Source organism: Globicephala melas, chromosome 8 (assembly GCF_963455315.2).
Source record: "Globicephala melas chromosome 8, mGloMel1.2, whole genome shotgun sequence".
Lineage (NCBI taxonomy): Eukaryota > Metazoa > Chordata > Mammalia > Artiodactyla > Delphinidae > Globicephala > Globicephala melas.
This window is the reverse complement of record NC_083321.1, coordinates 44,518,293-44,544,509: the sequence shown is the minus strand read 5'-3', so window position 1 is coordinate 44,544,509 and position 26,217 is coordinate 44,518,293. Positions and strand designations below refer to the sequence as shown.

Here is a 26,217-nt window from a genome sequence, read left to right as displayed (position 1 = left end):
AACAAAAGAGGGCTGTAAAAGGAGACCAAGGAGAAGCCTGAGAGGAAAACAAACGAAATAGGAGAGAGAGGAGTCAACTGTTGAATGCTTTTGATAGGTCAAGTAGGAAGACTGAGAAATGCCCACTGGACTGAGCTGGCAATTGGAAGCTCAGGCTGGAAGCAGTTCTCATGGCGAGAAGTCTTGGAAAATCTGCTAAGGTCGTTCACATATACATCGGAGGACTACTGTGTGAGCCTCTCTGCTAGTAACTTTCCACGTACCACCTTATTTAGTTCTCATGGCAACCCTTAAACATTAGCCCCGTTTTCAAAAGAAATCAACTCAGAAATGAAATATCTTGCCTAAGATCACATTGCTAGTAAGTGACAGGAATGAACCCTAGATCTACAGCTTAAGTCCAAGTTCTTTCCATTCCTCCTTTCTTCTATGTCCAGATCCTGCCATGTAGGATCATTTGCTAATTTGTGATTTGGTTTAACAAATACTTGAGTGCTTATGCATGCTAGGCACCAAGTTCTGGGGATCCAGCAGTGAATGAGACAGTCAAAAATGTCATGCTCCGCACATTCTGGAGGGAGTCAACTGCAAATACGCAGCACGTCACGTAACAATGGTAGACGTGGAGATACCTACAGCAGGAAAGAGACGAAGGATGTGCTCAGCATTACATTTAAAATATGGTAGACAGGTGTGGCCCTTACTAATAAAGGTGGTATCTGAGCCAAGACTTGACAGGGGAAGAGAGCCAGTCATCCAGTTTTCCAGAGGGCAGCAGGAACAGAAAACCTCCAGTGCTTGGCATGTCCCAGCCCAGGGACCTCAAAGGAGGCCAGGGTGGTGGGAACAGAATGAGCAAGAGCCAGTGGCAGGAAACAACCCGAGAAACAGGGTGCGGGTAGAGGCAGGGAGAAGGGGAGACTAGATCAGACCTAGGGCTGTGTAGATCAATTTTAAGTATTTCCACTTAAAAATCTAGGTTGAAAGTCATTTTGGTGCATTTTGTCCTAAGCGAGTTTTGTTTTGAAGGATTCCTCTTCCTCTGGCTGCTGTGTTGGAGACTAAAAGGAGAGCAAAGGCCAAGCAGAGAATCCAGTTTGGGGTGGTGTGGTATCTAGGTGAGAAATGGGAGCCACAGCTGAAGAGGTGAGTTGTCCAATTTCTAATGTTTTGAAGGAAGAATTAACAAGATTTGATAACTGGACATTGGGTCTGACATCAGGCATTTGCCATTAGAGACTTAAGAAGGAACAGAGAGGAAGAAGGAAAACTAAGAGGTGTCCTGAAAAGAAGTCTCAAGGAGTGATTTACTGTCAAATGCTTCCTAGATGAGCAAAACATACTGGGTAACAGGCAGCACTGGAGTTACTGGTGATCTTAAGTGTTGGTGTAGGAGTGAAGTGCAGCCTGTTTGGGGGGGTGGGGAAAGAGCTGGCAAAATGAAGGCAACCCTGTTTTGCTGTATTTTAAGGAAAAGCCAACGTCGGCGGTAAGATGTGGAATCTTTTTTTTTTTTAATTACTGTATTTACTTATTGGCTGTGTTGGGTCTCCGTTTCTGTGCGAGGGCTTTCTCTAGTTGTGGCAAGCGGGGGTCACTCTTCATCGCGGTGCGCGGGCCTCTCACTATCACGGCCTCTCGTTGCGGAGCACAGGCTCCAGACGCACAGGCTCAGTAGTTGTAATGCACAGGCTTAGTTGCTCCGCGGCATGTGGTAACTTCCCAGACCAGGGCTTGAACCCATGTCCCCTGCATTGGCAGGCAGATTCTCAACCACTGCGGCACCAGGGAAGCCCGAAGATGCGGAATCTTATCTTTAAGATACGTCACTGTAGACTTAGTGTAGACAGTGTGCTGATACTAAAAGCATTATGTCCTTCATACAAGGCACATGCCCAGTACATCCAAATATTGTCATTCCATAGTAATGGTAGGTTGTAAAACACCCTGTTCAGTGTTTTTTGAACAAGATGGGAGTGGGGAGGTGTTGCTCTTTAAGGGGCATCTGAGTTGTTCTTGAAGCACTGGTTGGGGGGACACAGGTCTGACTTCTGACAAGCCGCCACACACTACGTCGAACTCTGGGACTTCCTTTGGCCCAATTCTCTAGCTGAATTGGGAGAATTCTGGCTGTAAACTGAAGCCAAGGCCCACCTCTCTAACAAAAGAGGCCACACTTGCTGGGTTAAAAATCAGTTTCCCCCTTGCGGAGGGTTGGGCAGAGCGCCAGGAATGCCATTTATTTCTACAGCCTAGTAAAGTCAGCTTGATATTCTATCTAAAGTTAATTTACACAAGTCTCCACTTAGCTTTAATTTCATGGTATTTACAATATCCACCAAAAGCTATGAATCATGTTAGAATGAAGAGGTCTGCTAGGGCACAGGGAGAGCTAGCTTCTGACGCCAAGAGGACACAAATACTGGTTTTACCTACCACCCCTCTCAGAGAATAAGCAGGTGCAACACTGAAGACAAAGGTTCTATTAATCAGATTTAGCAGTATGGTGTATTACTGTCTGCCCAGAGGCTCCCCCCAAACTAAGTACAGGTTGCTCTTAGAAGCTAAGACGAGCAACCAGGACTCCAGCAACACTTTCAAGAGCCCCTACCCAAGCCAAAGCCTGCCTAGGACTGTCACATTCCTAGAGCTGGTTAACAAGGGCAATTTGAGCAAATGCTTATTAAGTGGTTTCTGAAAATATATTTTAAACCTCCATGCAGGGCTTCAGTTGGATTAAGGAGCCAGTTTTACTGGGCTACTCTGGGGTTTCAAGGGGGAACCTTCCTTGAAACAGAACAATTACAATTACTGAGAATGATGATAGGATTGTTACACTTGTCTTGACCATGAGGGTGATGAACCTCTCAGTTCACCACATAGTTCAGTATGGTGACGAAAAGATAAATGTCACCAAGTTTGTCGTTATGCATTAGCAACGTCCCTTTGAAGTCATAAGACTTGTGATTCTCAGCACTGCCCTTGATTACAGGAATCGTATATTGGTTACTTCCAGTAACATGACCTAAAGAGGAATAACCACCTTGAATTTTCTGTCTAATCAGAAAATTGTGAATTTCTGATTATGAATTAGAAGTTCCCAAGACAGACCTATCTCAAAACAAAACCTATCAGTTCTTCATAAATTTGTAGGTGCTACTTAAAGTCACACAACTATATCAAGTATCACAATGTTTATTGATAGATACAAGTATATAAAATCAGGGCATGAACATGACTTGATAAATTAAGTAGACTTAATTTCAATACTATAATAAGAGGGACCAATTCAAATTCTCACCATTTGTTTCACACCCACAAAGACCACTTCAAGGGCATTTACGATCTCTCAAAACTGATCAGTTTTGTGCAAGTAAACCATGTTTCTTTTAAAAAGACTTGTGCACTTGCCCAGGCTCAAGGATATTAAAATCTAGCACATAAAGCCCATTACTAGAGGTAGAAATACAGGCAATATACTATTACGGCAACAACCATCAATTACAGTTAAGAATTTTTCTGTAACAACCAAATGGATAATCAAATATTGCAACAACTCAAGTATTACTGAGCAAAGTGCATTTCTACAGTATTCAGTGTTGCTATTCAGTTTTCTAACTTAAAACAGCCTATGATAACTGGCAGCAAAGAAGGTCCTTGCAATAGACTGCCTCTGCTTGAGAACTTATGATGTAATTATTGCATGCTGCTAATATACTATCTAAACATTAAAGATACTCCTAAAATATTTGATGGTAGACTATGATTAAGACATTACACTACAAAAAAACCTTATGCAGAAGGAAATCCTAACTGACGTGCTTCTGCTTTAAATATTGTGAAAACATTACAGCGGAATGAATATTCGCAGTGGTTAGGTCAAATGCAGTTACATCATAGCAACAGTATGTTTTGCACAATTTAAGGCTTTGGCTGGTTCTTTTAGTCAGCTTCTTCCTCTGATTCTTCTTCTTCAGCAGTTTCTAGCCAGGTTAGCCACTGATTCACCTGTAAATTTGTAATTTAATGAAATAAGTAGTACTTACAGACAGAATAGCAGAATTTTTTATTCCAGATCGAACAAACAACCTACCTAAGGACAAAAGTTTTAGACAGTACCACACATTTTGTAATTGCAAACAGTCTTCAGAACCTACATTTGTGTATTAGCTGTAAGTTATTTTAAAGAATGGCTTAAGGACAGGAATAAAGACCCAGACGTAGAGAATGGACTGGAGGACACAGAGTGGGAAGGGTAAGCTGGGATGAAGTGAGAGAGTAGAACTGACGTATATACACTACCAAACGTAAAATAGCTAGCTAGTGGGAAGGAGCCGCATAGCACAGGGAGATTGGCTTGGTGCTTTGTGTCCACCTAGAGGGGGTGGGATAAGGAGGGTGGGAGGGAGACACAAGAGGGAGGGGATATGGGGATATACGTATACATATAGCTAATTCACTTTGTTATACAGCAGAAACTAACACAACACTGTAAAGCAATTATGTTCCAATAAAGATGTTTAAAAAAAATGGCTTATTATTTGGATTTGGGATTACAAGCTGCTTAGGAACCGTCAACTTGGGTGTCATTCTTTGACACCACTCCATGACACGTCAGGACTGTTTTAATATGGGACAGTGGCTCCTCCCAAACTTAAATACATAAGCAATGCGGTGTGTGTGTGGCGGGGGTGGAAAGGCACACAGGACAACAAAGAAGATTCTGAGCAGTAGATCTCCAGCCCCACCCCGGACCTGTAGGATCAGATTCCCCAAGGACAAGACTGCGGACAAATGCTGTGAGGATAATCCTCATGAAACTAGTTCCTGAACCTTAGGAATAAAGATACCATAGACCAGCATTTCTCAAAGCCTGGCCCCTAGAAAAATAGTATGAGAATCACCTGGGTTGTGTAACACACACAAGCCTACTAAATCAGAATGTCTAGGATCAGACCTGGAACTTCCTTTTAAATTACTTTCCAGATGATTAACGTATGCTGTGGAATCCCCTGACATACAAGTTCTTCCCCATGGCTAGAATTCTACTCCACTAAGTAAGATAAAAAATCATGGTATGAGAAATCAGAAACAATCTCATGTTTACTGACAGTTAAAAAAATGGCTCAGGGGCTTCCCTGGTGGCACAGTGGTTGAGAGTCCGCCTGCTGATGCAGGGGACACGGGTTCATTCCCTGGTCCGGGAAGATCCCACATGCCGCAGAGCAGCTGGGCCCGTGAGCCATGGCCACTGAGCCTGCACGTCCGGAGCCTGTGCTCCGCAACGGGAGAGGCCACAACAGTGAGAGGCCCGCGTACCGCAAAAAAAAAAAGTCTCAATCCAATCGTGTACAATCACCCTATCTTTGTAAGTAGCTTTACTTCTAAAAAATGTTAGCCACCTCTAATCTAACAGCTTAGACACTACTAGGATTGAAGCCTTTTATTTCATAGCTTTACTTCATTTTGCTTACTGCCTGCTTTACCACAGCTTTTTTTTTTTTTCTTTGCGGTACGCGGGCCTCTCACTGTTGTGGTCTCTCCCGTTGCGGAGCACAGGCTCCGGACGCGCAGGCCCAGTGGCCATGGCTCACGGGCCCAGCCGCTCCGCGGCATGTGGGATCCTCCCGGACCAGGGCACGAACTCGTGTCCCCTGCATCAGCAGGCAGACTCTCAACCACTGCGCCACCAGGGAAGCCCTACCACAGCTTTTAATAGTGAAGAATCACATGTATGTACAAATTACCAGGACTATTTTGCTTGTATTTCAATTTTAAAAGGCTTATTATAAAACAATACCAACTGGAAAAAGCAAACCAAATTTCTCTCAAGATTTACCTGGAACAAAGCCTTGCCTTTCCCTGGAAACTCTTGGGTTATGTCTTCTTTCCAAGCCAAGAAAGCTTCTTCTTCAATAATCTCCATGTCATAGAAGTGAACAAAAAAGCGGAGTAACATGCCTAAAAGACAAAATGTAACCCCATTATTTAGTGTGCTGTTTAAGAATTGCCCCTCACTCATCATTCTTCTGATGTTGGTCCTCTCACCTTTTGGGAAGTTGCTATTGTAGCAGTGCACCTGAAGAGCATAGAGGGCACTGACTTGTAGATCAACGTGATCATGAAGGAATTTCTGCATTACTGGCTTGAAGGAAAGAAGCAGTTGTTTTTCCTGCTCTAACTGTTCTTTGGAAGGAGCAGAGGAAGAATCTGTTTCATCACTGGGTGGGTTTACTTCACTAGAAATGTACTGTAAGAAGCTGCACAGAAAGAGGTATTGTTAGAACCTCAAAGTGAATTTTCTAGCTCAAGAAACAGACAATTCTTAGTCCCTTGCCTTGTAGACTTTTTTCTAGGAAACAAAACACAGGTTTACTCTCTACTAAATGTAGAAAACCACAACTCTGTTATCTTACCTAGTCATTAAGATGTTCACAAATCCTTTATCTACATGAAGTTTGGGAGAGATGTTATCTTTAATCCACTTATATATGGTTTGAGGAGATGGATCCAACTTTATTTGCTTTAACAGTTCCTTCTCCAATTTGAGGAGTGGGAATAAGAAACTCAGTCCCTTTCCTTCCAAGATCTCCAACATGCGGTCCTTATTCTGATCAATTTCTGAAGAGACAAAGCCATTCCCATCATCAGGTAGTTCATTTTACCTATGTTGGTCTAGAAAACTGCTCTACAAATGATTTTCCAAATGCACAAGATTCATGTAAAATAATAAGGAACTAACCTAGCAAAGGAAACCCAGTATTTGGACCAAATGAAAATAGTTAAATCATAGTAACCTCTTCTTTTTATAAAGACAAAGTCTGTCTGTGGGAATGCTTATTGTTATCTGGACAGGATAATCACACTGACCTATATAAATTCACTCAGGGTACTAAGGAATCCCCAGATTTAGTATTAAAAATAAACAAAAAAAATCCCCAGCATTCCCTTACCTGGGAGCATTTTCTGCATATTGACCTTGCTTTGTTGGAAAAGCTCTGTTAACCATTCTCGATCTTGTAATTTAGCTAATTGCTGAAGACAAAGTAAGAAGAGAGGAAAATGGGTGCCACTTTCCAGTGGTTGAGCTAGTTCTGAAATGCTCACCAGCTCCGAAATAATAGCACGAGCTGCAAACTGTGCTAAATATGATTTCACCAAGGGGATGTCAACCTCCAGTTTGGGGCACTGGTCCAATACATTCAGGAAAGCCTTAGAAGGAATATATAACAGTCAGTTTTATTAGTTTCCAAATTTGAAAGGCAAGAGTTCTTATGGAATCCGGAAAGTATTCTACCTGCATGAAGTTGTCACTTGTGGCTATCCCCTCCTGTTTGAGTAAACTGATCAAAGAACTTGCTTTTTCTTTATCTTCATCACTTCTGTCTAGTGACAGGATGATTACTTTGCTTAACATCTCGGGGAGAAAGTGTTTAGGAGCCCTCATCTCTCTTACACCATTGACAGCTTCGTTTGCATTTCCACTATTCAGATATTCGGTTACAACAGTTTCCTGAAAAGAACAAAGTCCAAATATCTTTAGAGTTTTCCTATCTCAAATACACTCCATGAACCAGACTATGGGATTATTTGAGACTTACGGTCAATTTAAGCAGTTCTTCCTTTGACGGTGGTGGCTTTTTACTGGTCTTGGCAGGCTTTTCCTGAATAAGTGGTGGATTAGTTTTGAGACCAAGCTGAGGTGTCTAAAAAACAGCAGAATGGTAGATACGAATGTTTAATTTTTTTTTATTACTAAAAAGGAGCTTATGAAGTTAAGAGAGAAGACATTAAAAAGCAGCCTTCAGACATCTTCAGAAAGTACTGGAATGACAGAAAACACTGTCATGCTACAGTGCATACCTGTCCCAGAGGTGGTGTTTGAGTGCGCGGTGGTTGTGCACTGGGAGGAATCATAGTTATCTGGGGCTGAAGCTTTGGCACTTGATTTTTATTCATTAGGAAAGACTGAGCAGGCCTCAGGCTAATCTAGAATTGCGAACAAATCAGAACAGATATCCAAGTTAACAAGCAGTTAGCTAACATACTGAATGCAACACTCCAACATCCTAAAGTTAATTCAGCATACACAAGCATGATAGAATCTATGGCAGAAATTTAAGTATCTTAAATAACTAAACAGGTTACTCCATGTTATTAGGTTTAATTTCTGGCAAGAAAACTAAAGATCTGATGCACACAAAAATAAAATACTGTTATAAATCTTATACCAGAATTCTCGAAGGATTAGCATCACTAAAATATTAAAACCCAGAAAATTTAATTAAAAGTTCAGAAAACATTTTACTTTATTCTAAGTCATTCTATTTGCTGGGAAGTCACAATAAAAATCTCATCAACCATTTTCCTTGCTCTAACTGAAGACTTTTAAGACATTTGCCCTCATATCTCATAATCTTCACTCATAGGATGCTGGACATCCAAAGAAAGAAAAAATAGTACAGAAAAGAGAGAAAGAAGGTAAAGGATTCCAGCATTAAGTCCTCTTAATAACGCGTCTTTTTATAATCATCGGGCAATAGATTTCTGAATCGACAAACTATGGTATATAAGTAACATAGGCAAGTGTACCTCATCTGCATTAAGCTGTCCTTTCTTAGAAAACCGAGGTGGCATATCCTTCGACTGTCCTTGCAGCTGGGATAAGAGTCCCTGACTCTGGTTATGGTAGAGCTGGCTTAGCCCCTATTTCAGAAAGAGAGAAAGAAAGTCTAGATAAAAAGGGGTCCACAAATTATGGTAATCAAGTACCAAAGGGATGAGGCCAAGCCATAGAAAAGCTTAACTGAATTTGCCCAGAGAAAGTAAAAGGTGAAACAGGAAGAATAAATATCTAACCTAACTTACATAAAGCGATGTGACTTTACTAATACTTTACTAATCTCAAGGATAAGCATTTTACCCAGTTTGAAATAACTGTCACACATATAAATTTGGTTTAGAAAAACACACATTGTTTTTCGGTTTCCTAGACCTGAAATATCTGTCCTTTTAAAAAAGCAAATCTATTCATATACATTCCAAGATTTAATACCTGTTGCCTAAACATCCTTAAATGTTTTCTTACCTGGCTTTTCATAAACTTGCCTCCCATCTCCCCAAACTGCGATTGTGTGGGAGGCATGATGTGTCCCCCATGGCCATTGAAGAGTTGATTTGAACGATGACGCCCCATGGTGGGTGAAAATCTATCCTGGATAACTCCTGGACCAGTACCAATTCCGCTACCTTAAAATACAGACATGAAGAACTCTTTACTATTAAAATGTTAAAACTCAGTTTTTAATGTAACCAAACCACTATTTTGTTCAAAATCACCTGGCATTTGTCCAAACATATCAGCAAGTCCTCCAAGTGGGTCCCTATCCATTTTCATCCTGGGTGGCATGAACGGTCCCTCCAGAAAGAAGTCACTTCTCATCCCTTGAGCCATAGGAGCAGGAATAAACACTCCTAGATCCTTCAGAAATAAAGTGAATAAACACTTATTTCTGAACATGGTTTTACATAAAACTAAACTTCTTCTATTGGGAAAACTAGAAATACTTCCCTGGACTATAAAGAGTGCTATTTATATAATTTCTATAAACAACTTCTTCTCTCAAAAGGGCATACAAGACACCATAAACATTAAGCTCTACTGGTAAGATGAGACAGTCTCAAAAAGTTTAAGGTCGTCTTAGTGCTATTATAAACTTAAAACCCACTTGATTAAAAACAAAGCAAAACTTACTTTTACTGCATCTTGACGGATTTGATTGATCGTCTTTGGTCCATTGTCAAGAAAAGCCTTGCGAGGAACCCAATGGTGTTCTCTCAACTCTACGGTATCCTTTAATATAAAGAGTTTTATTAAGTATTATTTTAATATTCCTAAACAGAAAGTCAGCATACCTAAAGAAACCAGTTTTACCTGCAGCAGGAAACGAATCCTCGCTGGCAATTCCTTACTTAACATCAAGGAGCACATTCGGGCAAAGTACTGATCCATTAAGGACTGAAAGAAAAAAGAAAAAAACCACTTTTAGAAGAAAACGCTAAAGGCAAATGTATACTATTTAAGGCTTCTAAGTATTATCAAGGTTAATGACTAATAGCTATCTATATCACAAAAATAGGTTTGATTTGAATAATATCAAGACAAGCTTACACTGTTTCTGTCAGCAACACACATACCTTGGCTCGTTCATGGTCTAACCTAGGTCCCACTGTCCTCATTATCTGACAGAGGCACTCCAAATCCTCTCCCATATCTTTGAGTTGGACTCTCTTCTTTTTTTCCAAAAGCTACCAAAAGAAACAAATGTCACATGTTTATAAATCCTTCTTGGGGGGCTTCCCTGGTGGCGCAGTGGTTAAGAATTCGCCTGCCAATGCAGGGGACAAGGGTTCGAGCCCTGGTCTGGGAAGATCCCACATGCCGCGGAGCAACTAAGCCCATGCGCCACAACTACTGAGCTTGTGCTCTAGAACCCTAAAGCCACAACTACTGAAGCCCAAGTGCCTAGAGCGTGTGGTCTGCAACAAGAGAAGCCACCGCAATGAAAAGCCTGCACACCTCTATGAAGAGTAGCCCCTGCTCACCCCAACTAGAGAAAGCCCGCACACAGCAACAAAGACCCGACACAGCCAAAAATAAATAAATAAAATAATTTAAAAAATAAAAATAAATCCTTCTTGGTTTAGATGTAGCACTTTCCCTTAAGTTTGCATTGACTCATAGTTCCTATAGTGTCTAGTATAGAACTCTTTATCTGGTTTCTGTTGAAGACATCCCTCCAAACTGAGCAACTTACACATAGGTAGGCAATCAGTTCTACCCCTACCTCGCAAAACATACTGCATATTTACAACATTTAAATAACAATTTTGCTGGCAATCTAAAATATTTAGCCTACCAATACTCTCAAATGGCAAAGTTATAAATTATAATTGACCCATTTCCCCCAAATAACGGTGTACCCAGTGATTAATATAAGCTTACATTCCCACTCATACTTACTGTTTTGATGCACTTATGAAGGATAGATTCATGAATAAGATCAAGCTTTCCAAGTTCTCCAATGAATTTGATGTTCCCCAACATCTTGATCTTAGCAATGGCTCTCTGTTCCTCCTCCTCGGGGAGGAGGGGATTTTCACGCTTATCATAGACTGAAATAAGAAAGAATAAAGTCAACATTCAGAATTAAGTTGAACATATACAGTACTACATAGTACCAAACAAATTCTCACCATCAACATTTCTGGTTCGGTTTTCAAATTCATCTTGTAATTTGGAAATTAGGAGGCGTCTGAATGTCTATTGGAAACAAAAGACGCTTTTGTCAGGGCTTGCTAATGAAACCTTTCAGATCAACTTTAAATAAGCAAGCAAACACTACCACTTACTGTGCTTTGCTTCTGTCCTGGCTGACCCTCTGCTGCTGGGCCATCAAAGTTTGGTGCATCTTCTGCCAATCGCAGACATAGCTGAGCATACAGTGAGCTATACTTTGGCTCTTCTAGGGCTTTGTCCACAATCTGAAATAAATGACTTTTTAAAACTAAATATGACAACTCTTGAAAAAAACCTTTCTTTATAACTTAATACTTCCTTGTAGTCTTAAGGATCTTGAATCTCACAAATTTCTGACAAATTCTCTATGCCTCATCCGTAACCTGGGAATAAGAACATCTCTCTTGTGTAAGGCTTATTGTGTACACTAAATCAGGTGAGGCATGTAAAGTGCTTTAGTACACAGCCTAGAAAAATATAAGCACTTACATTTTGTAAGCTATTGCAGTGTACCAAAGTCGTCTAATTACACAGATCTCATATTAGCAAAACCCTCCCCCCTCAGGAGTTGAAATTATCTTGGAAAAACTATAAACAGATGCTAGAATCACATCAACTATCATAAAACTCATTTCCAAAACCAAAATATGGCATTTTTCACATAAGGAAAAACAAAGCAAAACCCCCCTTAATAGCCTAATAACCCAATTAACCCTGCAACACAACACATACAATTTAAAATGACCTCTTAAGTCTGATACCATTAAAAGTTAGTGCTTTTCTTAAAAAAAAAAAAAAAGAAAACCCCCACCAGTGTGCAGAGATACATACATCTAATGTGTAACTCACACCTCAGTTTTAAGCAATAATGCAAATGTAAAAAACAACACCACACACACACACACCCCAACCTGGGTTAAATCTTTTCCTCTCCCTTTCGGTTATTAAGCCAACTTATTTAACTTACCAGCAGTATGACCCCTTTAAGGATGAGTTTAGACTCTACACCCACATTGAGGAGCTCAAGGCATAGCTTGTCAAACTTCTCAGGAGTAAGCTTATTTAGTATGCTAGGAAAAGAGGATTCAGACTAGGTATCAGCCAACACACAAGGAATTATTTAGTTGAAAATCGCCTTTAAATTATGTTCATTTTTTTCCCCATCACTTTCCCCTTTAATATCAAGACATGTTCTTCTTAACCCATCTAACCAAAGTTGAAATAAACCTGTTATTTAAAATATATCTACCTAATTGGAGGGTCCCCAGCTGTTGGACAAGAAACTCATCCTCAAAACCAAGGCTAGATCCAGGAGCTAAAACCGTTATGTTCTGTGCATCACTAGTTACACAGCAGGCATAGGAAATGTCAGCACAATGGGCTTGTGCATTTTAATCCAATGACTGAAAGCAACTAACTGAGCCCCAAAACACTGATGTGTCAATTTTCAGCTTAAAACTGTCAACACTGGCATTCATTAAAATAGACTTAGGGCATGAACATTGCCTTCTAAGTAATATAGCACACACACAAAAGAAACACAGTTAATCCATTTCTTCCCTCCTTTTATTTAAAGGACAAAACAGCCCCAATAAACTTACCCTCTTACTTTCCTGAAGATTGCATCATGTCGTTCTTTTTCATTTGCGGAGTTGTTTGCTGCGGAGTTGTCATCTCGTCTAGTGCTTCGTGCAGGAATCCATTTCTGAGCGTTTTGCCCTGGGGTTTTCCCCAGGAACTCGCTAGTAAAAAATTAGGAAAATAAAGATTAAAACAACTTGAAACATAGCATCCACTCACATATCAAATGTCATACAGATCAGAAATCCTTCTAAACAGAAAAAACAGTTTAGGTTTTTCTCAACTTCCCTTACAACTAAGCAACTCACAATCAGTGGTTCTCAAACAATATTGCATATCAGAATCACCTGAAGGGCTTGTTAAACGATTCCTAGGCCCACCCCAGTTTCTGCTTTAGTGGGTCTGGGGTAAGGCCCGATAATTTGCATTTCTAAGCTCCCAGGTGATGCCAGTGTTGCTGGTCCAGGAGCCACACCACAAGAACCAACATCTTCTAATGTTTCATGACCATGTTATACGCATACAGATTTACTACCACAATTTAGTAATGGACAATAATGGCTGGCTTCAGAAACAACATCAGTGAAAGTAATCCGAAGTGTAACAGGATAAAATAGCAGTTGAGAATATCAACTCATATTAGATGGTTTGGCTAAGAAATAATTAAGAACTGACATTCTAATTTTAGGACATGTAACAGAAATCATACCCGTTAAGATAGGATTCCTGATGCCTTATTAACTATGCTGTAATGCATTAGAAACATCATTAACCTAAATCTGTTATTTACAGAAGTCATTCTTTTCACATGTTTACTATACCTGTTGCCAGCAGTCTTGGGATAGTGCTGAGGTGCACCCCTACTTCCTCCTCCGCCCGAAGAAGCACTATTTAACAGAAAAACTTTTTTTTAAAAAAAAAAGTATACCCCAAGTATATTTCACTCAAAAAAGATAAAGGATCTCTTTAATTATTCTGCATTTCAGTAATGACACCACAGATGAAGACTGAACTTAGGCCCAATGGAAACCCAAGTAATTAATTACATTTATTCTTCAGATAGTAAATAGAAAACAATGACAATTTTAGGGCTTTAAAAAAAATGTACACTGCACATTATAAATTAAACCTGCAGCACAATTAAATCAGAATTACTTGGTGTGGTTATTCCTTTGGTTTTGTGATTAGTCTTGTCACAATAATTGCCAAAATAAATCTACACATACCTGAAACGAGAAGCACCCCCTTCTGCAATCGCACTCTCCACTTTGGCGGCTTGACAACGAAGAATCTTCAAAAGAATAATATTAATGGATGGGGTGGGGAGGGAAGGGGATGGGAGAAATGAAAAACCTAGAATGAGAAAGAGCACCAAAATTAGACACTATCATACAAATCTGTAAACCCACTTCAATTACAATTTATTTCAGAGCCTGACACTGCAGTTGATTGACCTTACACTGCATTGCAGATCTCGTAAGACTAAAATAGAATGTACTCGAAACACAAATGGACAATAAAATTTTATTTTGTTTACCACCTGGAAATTCTCGTGTTCAAGAACGCAAGGAAGTGCCTACATAGAAATGTAAGAACCTCTCAAATGCTAAGAACCAATCCTTAAGAAAGCCACATTCTACCTCCTTTACAGCTGGGCACTGAGATCAGTAACAGACAATCTAACTCTTAACAAGACGGGCACGTCCTGGGAAAACAGTTTTAAGTTTTCACTGCCTCAACAACGAACTACACTACACTAAGGGGTAACTGAAGACGGCTTTCCCCACTGTTCACTCTTAACTGGGCGCACAGGGCCCGTCAGAAGACCGGGACCACAACATGGCAGCAGGAACCTCCGCCCCATTTTTTCCTTTCCTGGGAACAAAAGAGCAGTGGATTCCTCCCACCCAGGCCCGAGTTAGGGAAGTGCTTCCGACAGCCTCTCGCGAAGCCGCCGTGGGCAAGCCTCGGGGAGGAGTGGAGGCCGCCCCCGCGGCCCGGCTCTTTGTTCTCAGGCAGGAAGGCGGACGCCTTCCCACCCGCCGCCTCCAGCAGCCCCCTCCCACCCATAAATCCCCGAGGAACTGACAGCCGCCTCGCTGCTCCCTCCCCACCCGACAAAAACTCAAAAACCTTCGCTTCCCTCCCCTCTCCCGTCGCAGGCAGGGCTCGCCAGGCAGGCCCTTCGCTTCTCCACCAAGGGCAGCCCGGCCGCTCCCCGCCGGCCCCGGGCCTCATACACCTCCTCCCCGCCGGGAGGCCGGGCTCCGGGACTCCTCCGCCTCGGCTGGTCCCGCGCCAACGGCCGGGCCCTCCCCGCCGGCCCGCGTCCCTCCCCCCCAGCTCGCACCGCCCCGCCACGCTCTCCCCGTCGGAGCACACCCGCGCCCGGGCTCCGGCTCCGCGGGGGACGGCCACCGACAACCACAAAGACGTCCGGGGGCCGCCAAGTTCCTTCTACTCCGTCAGCAACGGGAAGGGAGAACAAAGGGGAAGAATTTTCAGGTGCCCGAAGCGCGAAGGAAACACTAGAAAGGGGTCGCCCCGCCCGGTTCCGCCTGCGACCGCCATTTTGTACCGCTCGAGAAGAAGCGGGCAGGGGCGGCGGCCATCTTAGAGCGCTTCACTCGGCGGCGGCGCCGGCGGCAGCGGCTCCACTCACCTTCACCGAGAACTCAGCAGCTGCCCCTGCAGCTGCCTCCTCAGGATCCGGTCGTCGGGGACGGGCGGGGAAGGGAGGGGGAAGGGAACGGAAAACAAAAAAGGGGGAGGGAAGGGGGAGGAAGGAGTCGGGACTGGCTTGAAACTCTCAGCTCAAAACAGTCGCTGCTGCAGCCACCGCCCGATTCTCGCCGCTACCTCCATAGAGCTCCGACTCGCTGCTGGCGCTGAGGCGTGTCTGAACCCGAACTTATCACTCTAGGGCAGCCGAACCCACCAGAGCCGCCCCGAATGGCTCCTTTGCCACCCAATCAGCGACCCGGCTTCTGTCTGCCGCCAATCAGCGCAGGGCGGCGGGGAGGAGCCACAGGGCCAAGCTCGGTTGCGGCGCAGCCCCTCCGCAGTGCGCAAAGCCATATTCGCGAAGGCTCTGAGGCCAGGCCAGTGGCGTAAGGGGAACTGAGCATCGTCGGGTTGCTGCCCATTTGCGTAAAGTCCTAGAGCCCTTTGAGTCTGCGTTGGTGTGGCTGCCTTGTCTTCCTCCTGTCTCTTTGTTCCTGGAGCCTGTATCCCATGCTCGAGATATACAGCCCCCCAGCCCCTCTACCTCGTTTTCTCACCGGGAATGTGGGAAGGAAGCTCGCCCTTCCACCCGACCCTGTCCTTGGCGTGTGCGAGCTCTGCTTTTCCTAGCGCCCCCGAGGAGCCGAGATTGCCCCTCGCAGGCTGGGCCTCCCTGGGACGGGCCTGTAGGGCTAAGGCCTGGCGCCCCCGCGGCGCTGCGCCGGGAATCGTTGGTCTCCAGGTGCTCGGCTTCGGCAGCCTTTAAGTCGGGGAGCCGGGAGAGTAGAGTTCAGGAGAAAAGACGATTCATCTCCAAGCGTTAAAAGAGCTTCATTCAGTTCCCTATTGATTCCACCCCCTGCTGAGTGAATGAGAAAGGGATGAAAGGAAGGGGTTTATTGTCTTTGTACCTCACTAAAGAAGCAGCTTTTCCCAAAGGAATGTCTTGCCAGCGGTCACGGAGGAAGACCTAGAATATACCAGAATTCTTTGGAAGAAGTGTTTGCGGAGGGCGGGAGTCTGGAGGATTTCAATTGCCAGCTCCTGATTTGTTTGTTTTTTAAGCACTTTGAAGACTGACAGCCGTATATTTCCATTTTACAGAAGGTCCATCCTAACAAATAGGATTAGGCTTTTCAAAGCCGGCAGGTTGCACTATTTATACTTCTCGGCTAATATTTTAAGGGAGAGTTGCAGTAAAATGAAGTATTCCATCGTATGCGACATTTTAGCTATACAAAAATGGAGTCATATTTCCATATACTTAACAGAAATGTCTCCATCTTCATCTTGAATATAGTTCTTGATATAATGTGTAATCTAAAGGAAGAAACTGTGTGTGTGTGGAGGGGTGTTTTAACGTGGATGACGTTTAAAGAAAGTGTCCAACAAAGGGCAGGATTTCCAAGGATTCAAACCTGTTTGACATGTCAACAGCTTTGGGGTTGAAAGTACCTACTCCTCAATACGATTTTCAGCCGAGGTGCCAGTTTTTCCTAGGACATTTACACCTGATTGTTGAAGGGTGTGGTGGGCCCTGAAGGTTTCTAACACAATTCCAGGATCTTTAGCTCTTTGCCAGTGTATTAGGCTGATCATTCCCCCTCATTATTATATTTTTCTAAAATTATTGCTATCAAGTCAAGTTCACTTGAACTTTAACAACTGAAAAGATATTCTCACCCTTGGAGTTAGTTACATGTAAAAAAAATTTTTTTTAAAAAGGAAACTATTTTTAGGAAAGGCAAAAATTGTGTTTCAAATACAAGAAGTACAACTTTGTAATTTCAGGACCCTTTTAGCTTCAAAAATAACAGCAGAATAATATTTTAAAATAATTTCTGTAGGGCTTTACAGTTTGCAAAGAAGCTTTCATATATATGTGATATTTTGACATAACTGGCTTACATTCTTCATGATTGATAATACATTAATCTGATAGAAAGAATAGTGTTCAAAAACTATTCTAGGTTAGACTTCAAAGAGAGTATTTACTGAATCATAAAACCTGGATGGTCTTCTAATTGAGGAACTTGAAACTCAATAATTAAAAATAAAAGAGGTTTTATATAATTTTTGCTAATTGTGAACCCCCTATGCTATGGGCTTTGCAGGTATGAGTGTATGTGAGAAATTGGGCTAAGAGCAATAAAGTAGAAATACGGATAAAACACAATCTTTCAATTACTTTTCAATCAGTGGGCGGCGCAGATATTCACATTTTGAAATATTTCCATCACATCATGGATGTATGAAAATTCAAGTCATCTGGAATTTAGCTTTTAGTTTATAGAAAATTGAATTTTAAATACACCCACTTCAATCTGCTCATTTTAACACTTACATTTTATGTCAGTTTTCTAAGGATTGTGAAGCTCTTAGAGTACTGACTGACTTGTTAACTTATAGATATTTGCATTAGTTTAATTAATAATGTCAAATGCTGGTTATTATCTTCTCTGTGCTTAAGGGTTCCCCAATCATACATCTCCAGCCCAGATCTCTTACTGTCTTCAATTCTGAGTTTCTAACAGCCTATTTATCAGAGATACAAACTTGCAGCCATATTTAGTCTAGGCCATACAGTAGTTTTAAACATTTGAATTAGTTGACATTGAAATTTTAGGAGATTTTACATACAAATCTAGATTTCCATCTTTTCATGAAAAATCTTAAAATATGGCAATACTGGGCCTGAAATTCCAAAAGGGCAACATTCAAGTATAGCTGAGTAGTGACTGCCTCATCTAGATGTTTTCTCTTCATTCCACCATAGTGAAATCTGACTTTATTCACTCATTTATGTTCCTGTGTGGCCTCTATAGCCATTTTTCTTTTTTTGTTGTTATTTATTCAAATTCAACAGACTCAGTATTAACTGACCATCTTCCTATTACAAGGAAAAGGAGCAGACCAGCTAGTTCAAATACCTTCTCTACCACTTACTGTGTGACTTTGGGCAAGTTTAACTACTCTCTCTTCTTAGTTTCTGAATCTATAAAATGGGAATAACTGTATTTACAGAGTTGTTGTAAAGATTAAATGAGATAATATATATAAAGCCCATAGCATAGTCCCTGATGTAGTAATTACTTAATGTCAGTTACTTTATTGTCAATAATATTGATTATCCAACTGCTTCACAACTATTTTAGTTTTGCCAAGGATTCCACTATTCTTCTATACTAGAAACTTTGATCAGGTATAACATTCAATTTATTATTGAGTCCCAGTGTTACTTCCCTCTAAATCATCTTCTTCCTACATACATCTGCTTTCCTACAGTGTCATTGCTTGCATGCTAATGTAGGCCTTAGTAACTGTTCCTCCTGAATTATTGAAAAATTCTGGTTGTTCTATAGTCTTTTCCCTCTATGCTGTATACTCATATTAGTCTTCCTTAAAACACTTTTTTCCCCAGCATATTACTACCATGCTTAAAAGAATCTTAGTGCTTCACTACCTTCTACATCAGTTTGATCTCAACCTCGGCTGCACAGTAGAATCACCTGGGGGAACCTTTTAAAACTCTCCATGCCTTGGCTGCATCCAAGACCAGATAAGTCCGAATCTCTCAGAGTCGGATCCAGCATCAACAACTTTTAAAGCTCTCCAAGTAACTCTAATGTGCAGTGAAGTTTTGAGAAACACTGTAGCAGTTCAGAGTATTATAGAAATGATAACATTTACTGCTGAAAAAAAACCTAGGAAAAGAAAACTGGACTCTGGAAACAGTAAAAGACTTTGCCCAAGTAGGGAAACAGGTATTAGAACCCAGGGATCCCATTTCATATGGCTTTGCCTGGCTTTCAGACCCTTCATCTGCTGGCCCTACCCTACCTCTTCTATTGGCCTTGTTTTTCACCACTCCCAGACACCCAGTGGTCTCTCACAGAGCCAGTTAGGCTGGTGTTGCTGCCTCCAAAAATTCATTCCCACTAGCGCTCCATTGCTTGCAATTTTGAGGCCATCCTTATTTATCCCCTTTACTATTTCATTTCTGAAGCACCGATATGAGTATTTAAGTATCCTGCTCAAAAACCTCAGGGGGTCTCCCCTAAGAGAATAACATAGGGACCCCTTAGTTTGGCATAAGAGACCCTTTGTAATCTGGTTTCAGACTACTTCCCTGTTTCTAGACACATCCCTTCTCCATTTTTTGTTATTCATAATCTAGTTCTACAGTACTCAAATTTTGCTCCATTATAACATCCATGTTCTATAACATATGACCAAAATTTGGTGGTCTTTTTCTACTTGGCAGAAAAAAATAAGGCTAATGAGTTAATCTACTAATGGCTAGGCAAGGAGCTTGGGCTTAATCCCTGTTTTCAAAGAGCTCACAATCTAGATGAAGAAAAGATATATACACCAATTACATACAAGGGCAGGAAAGGGTAGAATCAATGCTAAACTGAACAACCAAGAAAAAATGCTGTAAGGTTTCATAAAGGGATAATAGGGGATGAGGCTGGGGCCATCCTTCCTTGAATGCCAGAATGATGATTTAGGACTGACTATATGGGCAAAGAAAGTTCTTGAGCTGATCAGACCTCTAGTTTTGGTTTAAAGTTGATCAGTTGTAATTGATCAGAGTGCTGTTTTAGGGAAATTAACCTTGTGGCTTATGTAGAATGGATTGAAAGGCAAATCTGGAGATAGGGAGGTCAGTTAGAAGGCTATGTACTGCAGTATTTTTATGGGGCTTACTTTTATCTCCCTTCCAAAATTGTAAGGCCATTGAAATGGGGAACACTTCTCTTGCACTTCGAATAGAGTTCTTTGCACATAGCAGGAGCTGAGAAAATATTTGTCCATATTATCTTTTTGACATTTATTCATTCCTTTTTCTCTTGGCTTCCATGACTTTACACTTTCCAGGATTTCCTCCTACCTCATTGGCTCCTTCACCAATTCAGCTGTCTCTGCTGGCTTCTCCTCCTCTGCTTGACCTCTAAATATTAAAGTATCCAAGAATTTATTCTGGGCCTTATCTTCCCTCTGAGTACTTTCTCCCTAGGTAATTCATCTGTCCTATGACTGTAAATACCATTCATATGATGATGATTTCCAAATTCATATCTTCATCTCTGATTCATTCCCACCCCGCCCCATGCAAGCTATAGATATATATCAAATTGCCTACTGAAATTTCCCCTTGGATATATAATAGGCATTTCAAATTTAACATGTTCAGAATAGTTTTCCCCATTGATCACCATCTGCCAGTTGCTAAGGCCCCAAACCTATGAATCATTCTTAATTCCTCTGTCTCTCATCTCCTGTATCTAATTCATCAGAAATTCTATTGGCTATATCTCCAAAATATATCTTAAGTTGGTCCACTTCTCTTGATCTACCTTGCTGTCACTTGAATCTAACCACCTTTATCTCTAGTCTGGATTACTTCAGTAGCCCCCTAACTGGTCTCTCAACTTCATCTCTCACTCTCCACTATGTTTTCTACCCACAAGCCTGTCATCTTTTAAAAATGTCAATCAGATAACACCACTTGTGCTTAAAGCCCTTGATCATGGATATACATTACATCCACAGTAAGATCCAAACTCTCATTGTGGCCTGCAAAGCCTTACATGATCCAGCCCTTGACTATCACTCTGACCTTGTCTCCTACCATATTCCTCCTTGACCTCTCTGCTTTAGTCACACTGGCCTTTTTTCTTCTATTCTTCAGACATACCCAGTTCATGCAAAGCTTTGTACTCCTCGAACATGCAAAGGCTATGGCTACTTATTTTTCAACTTCCACTGCTCCCAAATTTCTTATTCCAGTTTTTTACATGGCTGGCTCTTTTTCAAAATTTAGGTCTCAGCTTTATGAGCTTATGGTCACCTTTGTAGAAAAGCCTTCCCTGATCGCCCTATGTAATGTTTCCTCTTCCAGGCACTCTATCACATTACTCCACTTATTTTTTTCATAGTCCTTGTCACTATCTGAAATGATTTTTTCCATTCTTTCTTGTGTATTATCTGCTTACCACATTAGGAGGTAAGCTCAATGACAGCAGGTAACTTGTCTGTCATGTTCACTGTACTTTAGATACAGTACTTAGAATAGTTCCTGACATATAATAGGCAGAATAGTTCCTGACATATAATAGGCATCAATAAATATTTATTGAATACAAGAATATACATTCTCTCATTTGAGTCTCAGTACAAGTCATGTGGGGTAAGCAGGGAAGTGTCATTTCCCCAATTTTACAGATAGGGAAATTGAAAGAGGTAATAATTACTTTTCCAAAATAATTGTTCGTGTGTGGCAGAATCTCATACTTTCCCAAGTGCACCAAGATCCCTCCTATAGCAACATGAGTAACCATAATGGGGATATTCCTTTTTTTTTTTTTTATCACTTTTGCATGCAATGTATAAGGTGCTTGCCTTAGTTTCTTATGGCTACCATAACAAATTGTCCCAAAGTAGGTGGCTTAAAACAACAGAAATTAATTTTCTCACAGTTCTGTAGGTCTGAAGTCCAAAATCAATATGTCGGAAAGGCTGTACTTCCTATGGAGGCTCTAGAGGAGAATCCATCTCTTGCCTCTTCCAGCTTCTTATGGCTGTTGGCATTCCTTGGCTTAGGACTACATTTCTCTCTGCTCTGTCTTGGCATTACCTTCTTCTCTGTGAGTCACAAAACTCCCTCTGATTCTCTCTTATGAGGATGCGAGTGATTGCACTCAGATAATTCAGGAGGAACTCCTTCTCTTGAGATCCTTAATTATATTTTTGCCATATAAGATAATATTCACAAGTTTCAGGGATTAGGACATGGGCATTTCTTTTGGGGGCTACCATTCAGCCCACTTCAGTGCTCATAACATTTTAGTGCAAAGCTAAATTCTTGGACTTCTATTTCACAGGTCAGTCTTTAGTTGGATCATCATTCATTCATTTAATGAATATTTAGTGAGCACACAATACATGCTTTTACAATACTAGAAGTTGGGTATACATCGATAAACAGTTCTAAGCACTTTATGCTTTGGGTAAGAAAGGATGCCATTAATAATTACATTGGGACAGTGGGCATAAACCAGGACTATACCAGGTAAAGACATGTGATCGTCTTGCTTATGATGCATACTGTTAGGACAACAGAATGAAATAAACCAAGATCCTGCCTGTTAGTATTTTTCCCTTTGCCGTTTTTTTTCCTAAGTCAAACATAGTGTTTATAAAGTTCTTAAATGGATAGATAGCAGCATGACTGCTCTCATTGAACTTCATCAATATGGATACCTCTTATACCTTTGGGTATAGGACTTGTAAGCTGGAAATGGGAGGCCCATTTCAGGGCAAAATTTTCTTTATCAGATGGGCCAGAGACACACCTGAGCCTTAAGTAGAGGAGGATAACTGATGCTTTCAGTTCACTGCATTTCATAATTTTTTTAGAAAAAATAAATTTAGAGAATGGGTAATGTTCATCTGCAAGAAACACTGCTGGCAGGTGATCAAGATTACTAGCAGTTGGGAATTCCCTGGCGCTCCAGTGGTTAGGACTCGGTGCTTTCACTGTGGTGGCCTGGGTTCAATCCCTGGTCGGGGAGCTAAGATCCCACAAGCCTCGAGGCGCGGCCAAAAAAAAAAAAGATTACTAGTAGTGGCAACTTAGATGATATAGTCTTCATGTGCAATTCCTAGTATTCCTTTCTTTCCAAAGTAAAAAAGCATATGTGAATGCAAGTTACTAAGAAAGCTATTATAGGGATAATATTGCATCCACTCTAATTTATTAAATAAGAAAATAATTTGCAAACTTTGGTACTTTATATAATTTTTATTAGTGACAATACTAATTTCAGTACATCTTACAACTAATGTGACCAAAAAGTGTGCTAAAACAATGCAGTTAAAGAATCATTGTTCTTGAAAATGTAAATTATAGAACTGAAAATAGATACTTCAGTGCCATAAACCAAGTATTTAATCACGTTTTGGAGGGCAGTAAGTACACATGTCCAGAGCATCGATACTTATATACACTTGATAATAATTTGTAAAGTGCTCAGGTTTACTCTTTAAACAATGTTTTCATTGCAGGAGAAATATTCTTATTTCCATTTCACAAATGAGGAAACTGAGATTTGGAGAAGCTAACTGACTTGTGCATGTCTATTTTCTTTAAACTTTTATTCCAGTGGTTTTTCTTTACTTTATGCTTCATCTCTTAATAGAATATATAGTTTTCAGAATTAAAATAATGTATGGTACTTGTTTAATGCCACTAAACCATTTACCTGAGTCTGAATAATATAATCAAATCAGCTGTGATGATTAATTTTTTTACTTTAACTTGCCAAGGCCACAGTGCCCAGATATATGGTTGAACATTCTGGATGTTTCTGTGAAGGTGTTTTTGGATGAGATTAACATTTAAATTGGTGGACTTTGTAAAGCAGATTACTCTCCGTAATGTGGGTAGGCCTCACCCAATCAGTTGAAAGTCTTAATAGAACAAAGACTGATCTCCTTGAAACAAGAAATTCTGCCAGTAGATTGCCTTTGGACTCAAACTGCAGCTCTTCCCTGAGTCTCTCCCTCACCCTCTCTCTCTATAATTAGGAAACTATTGTGGTCAGGCTGAGTTGTCTTCTTAAGAGAAGCTGAAATTAATCCCATTCTCTCACTACCTTTGGAAAGTTGATGATTAATTTTAAAAGCTGGTCAAATTTTTAATTGGAAGTATAGGTATGCAAGACATTTAAACACTCAGTTACTAGGGTGTGAGTTTAAAAATCCAGGGGATGGGTTATTTCTGCTGTTGCTCTGAGAACCGGTATATATATTTATATGTACTGGAGTGAAATTATGGTTCTGGATCATCTACTAACCTGTTCGAAAACTTAAGCTAGTTACTTATTTCGTATATAGGAATTATTGAATTTTCCTAGAGATGTGCTATATGAATACATGTTTCTCTCTTTTTTAAAATAAATTTATTTTATTTATTTATTTTTGGCTGTGTTGAGTCTTCGTTGCTGTGCGCGGGCTTTCTCTAGTTGTGGCGAGCGGGGGCTACTCTTTGTTGCGGTGCGCGAGCTTTTCATTGCGGTGGCTTCTCTTGTTGTGGAGCACGGGCTCCAGGCGTGTGGGCTTCAGTAGTTGTGATACGTGGGCTCAGTAGTTGTGGCTTGCAGGCTCTAGAGTGCAGGCACAGTAGTTGTGGCGCACGGCTTAGTTGCTCCGCACCATGTGGGATCTTCCCGGACCAGCGCTTGAACCTGTGTCCCCTGCATCGGCAGGTGGATTCTTAACCACTATGCCACCAGGGAAGCCCCATATGTTTCTCTTTATAAATCTTATTTGAGTTTCTCTGATGAAAGAAGGATCAATAATGATAAGAACCAAGTATGAGGATGATGACAATAATCATAATGATAGTAATAATGTTTCAAAGCTTTGCAGCACTGTTTTTCTGAGAAGTCCAAAGCACTTTCCCATTTCAGATCATGATATCTTTGAGGGGGGATGGTAAAGGGTAGGTAGTAGTATCACAGTTCTACAGATGATGTGACTGAAGTACTCCGAGATCTATATTTAGGGTTTTGCCCTTGAAGTTGCACAAAACGGTCTAGAAACCAGGAGACCCAGTTCCCTGCCCAAGTACTTTCCCTTTCCTTCTTTTAAATTTGGTTGCCTCCTATGGTCCCTGAACTGGGAATTAAAATACAGAAGAGTGTTCATTTTTACCCACCAAACTATAAATTCATTATATGTGATTGCTCTGGTTTACATAAAAATTGCCCAAATTGTAGTAGCCATTCTATCAATAATTTTGGTAGGATGATTTGTGTGCTTCTAAAGATGATTGAAATATTGAGACTTCCCTGGTGGTCCAGTGGTTAAGACTCCGTGCTTCCCCTGTAGGGGGCGCGGGTTCAATCCCTGGTTGGGGAAATAAGATCCCGCATGCCACTAGGCGTGGCCAAAACAAAAAAATTATTGAAATATTAATGACTTACTAAAAATAATATATTCGCATTGGTTGAATAATGATTTGCTTTATAGAGAGAAAATAGTAAGCCAATTCTAAAAGGGAAAGAAAGGACTTCCCTAGGGGTCCAGTGGCTAAGACTCTGTGCTCCCAGTGCTGGGGGCCCAGGTTCGATCCCTGGTCAGGAGACTAGTCCCACATGCCGCGACTAAAAGGTCCCGCATGCTGCAATGTAGATCCTGCGTGCCACAACTAAGACCCAGCACAGCCAAATATATAAATATAAATAAATACATAAATGAACATTAAAAAATAGAAAAAATAAAAGGGAAAGAAATTTGAAGATGGTGTGGTAGACCTATACATAACAAAATGAATTTTGGTTGCTATTGCACCAAATACTTACCTTTCCTTGGCCATAAATACACTGTTCTCTGGTTGACAGTTACAATCTATTGTGGCTGATTAGATAAAGGGTGGAGAGAGAGAACATTTGTGAATCACCAAGGAACTCAAAACTGAAAGCAAAGATATCATGGTGAACCAGCGCTGATCCACAGTTACCCAGTACTGTCTCAGGGACTTTAATCTTTGTCCCAGAGCACTGCACATCTCCATTTCACATTCCCACCGCTGAGCTCAGAACCTG

General features: G+C 41.0%; 1 protein-coding gene and 1 non-coding gene across 2 annotated transcripts; both read right to left on the bottom strand.

Moving 5' to 3' along the window:
• Positions 1–3,179: 3,179 nt before the first annotated feature.
• EIF4G2 (eukaryotic translation initiation factor 4 gamma 2) lies at positions 3,180–15,958 on the bottom strand. Its single transcript, XM_060304336.1, has 24 exons — positions 15,819–15,958; positions 15,740–15,768; positions 15,543–15,554; positions 14,107–14,233; positions 13,702–13,767; positions 12,901–13,041; positions 12,267–12,369; positions 11,413–11,544; positions 11,257–11,323; positions 11,024–11,175; positions 10,198–10,308; positions 9,935–10,018; positions 9,755–9,853; positions 9,340–9,481; positions 9,089–9,249; positions 8,593–8,706; positions 7,864–7,989; positions 7,602–7,706; positions 7,298–7,513; positions 6,954–7,212; positions 6,417–6,621; positions 6,049–6,260; positions 5,840–5,961; positions 3,180–4,008 (listed from the first exon to the last, which is right to left on the bottom strand). Exons 1-24 carry the CDS (start codon positions 15,956–15,958, stop codon positions 3,943–3,945), a joined length of 2,991 nt encoding a protein of 996 aa, XP_060160319.1. The 3' UTR covers positions 3,180–3,942.
• Positions 8,398–8,540, bottom strand: LOC115839630 (small nucleolar RNA SNORD97). Its single transcript, XR_004034125.1, has one exon. It is a non-coding gene; the product is annotated as a small nucleolar RNA SNORD97 (small nucleolar RNA).
• Positions 15,959–26,217: the final 10,259 nt, after the last annotated feature.

Bases quoted from the DNA above. Each gene is read 5' to 3' on its own strand.
- EIF4G2 (XM_060304336.1), bottom strand. From the start codon at position 15,958: ATGGCTTTGCGCACTGCGGAGGGGCTGCGCCGCAACCGAGCTTGGCCC. The intron at 11,545-12,266 runs GTAAGTTAAATA...CATTTATTTCAG, and splicing joins TTAAAGGGGTCATACTGCTG to ATTGTGGACAAAGCCCTAGA. The intron at 9,482-9,754 runs GTAAGTTTTGCT...TTATTTCTGAAG, and splicing joins TCCGTCAAGATGCAGTAAAA to GATCTAGGAGTGTTTATTCC.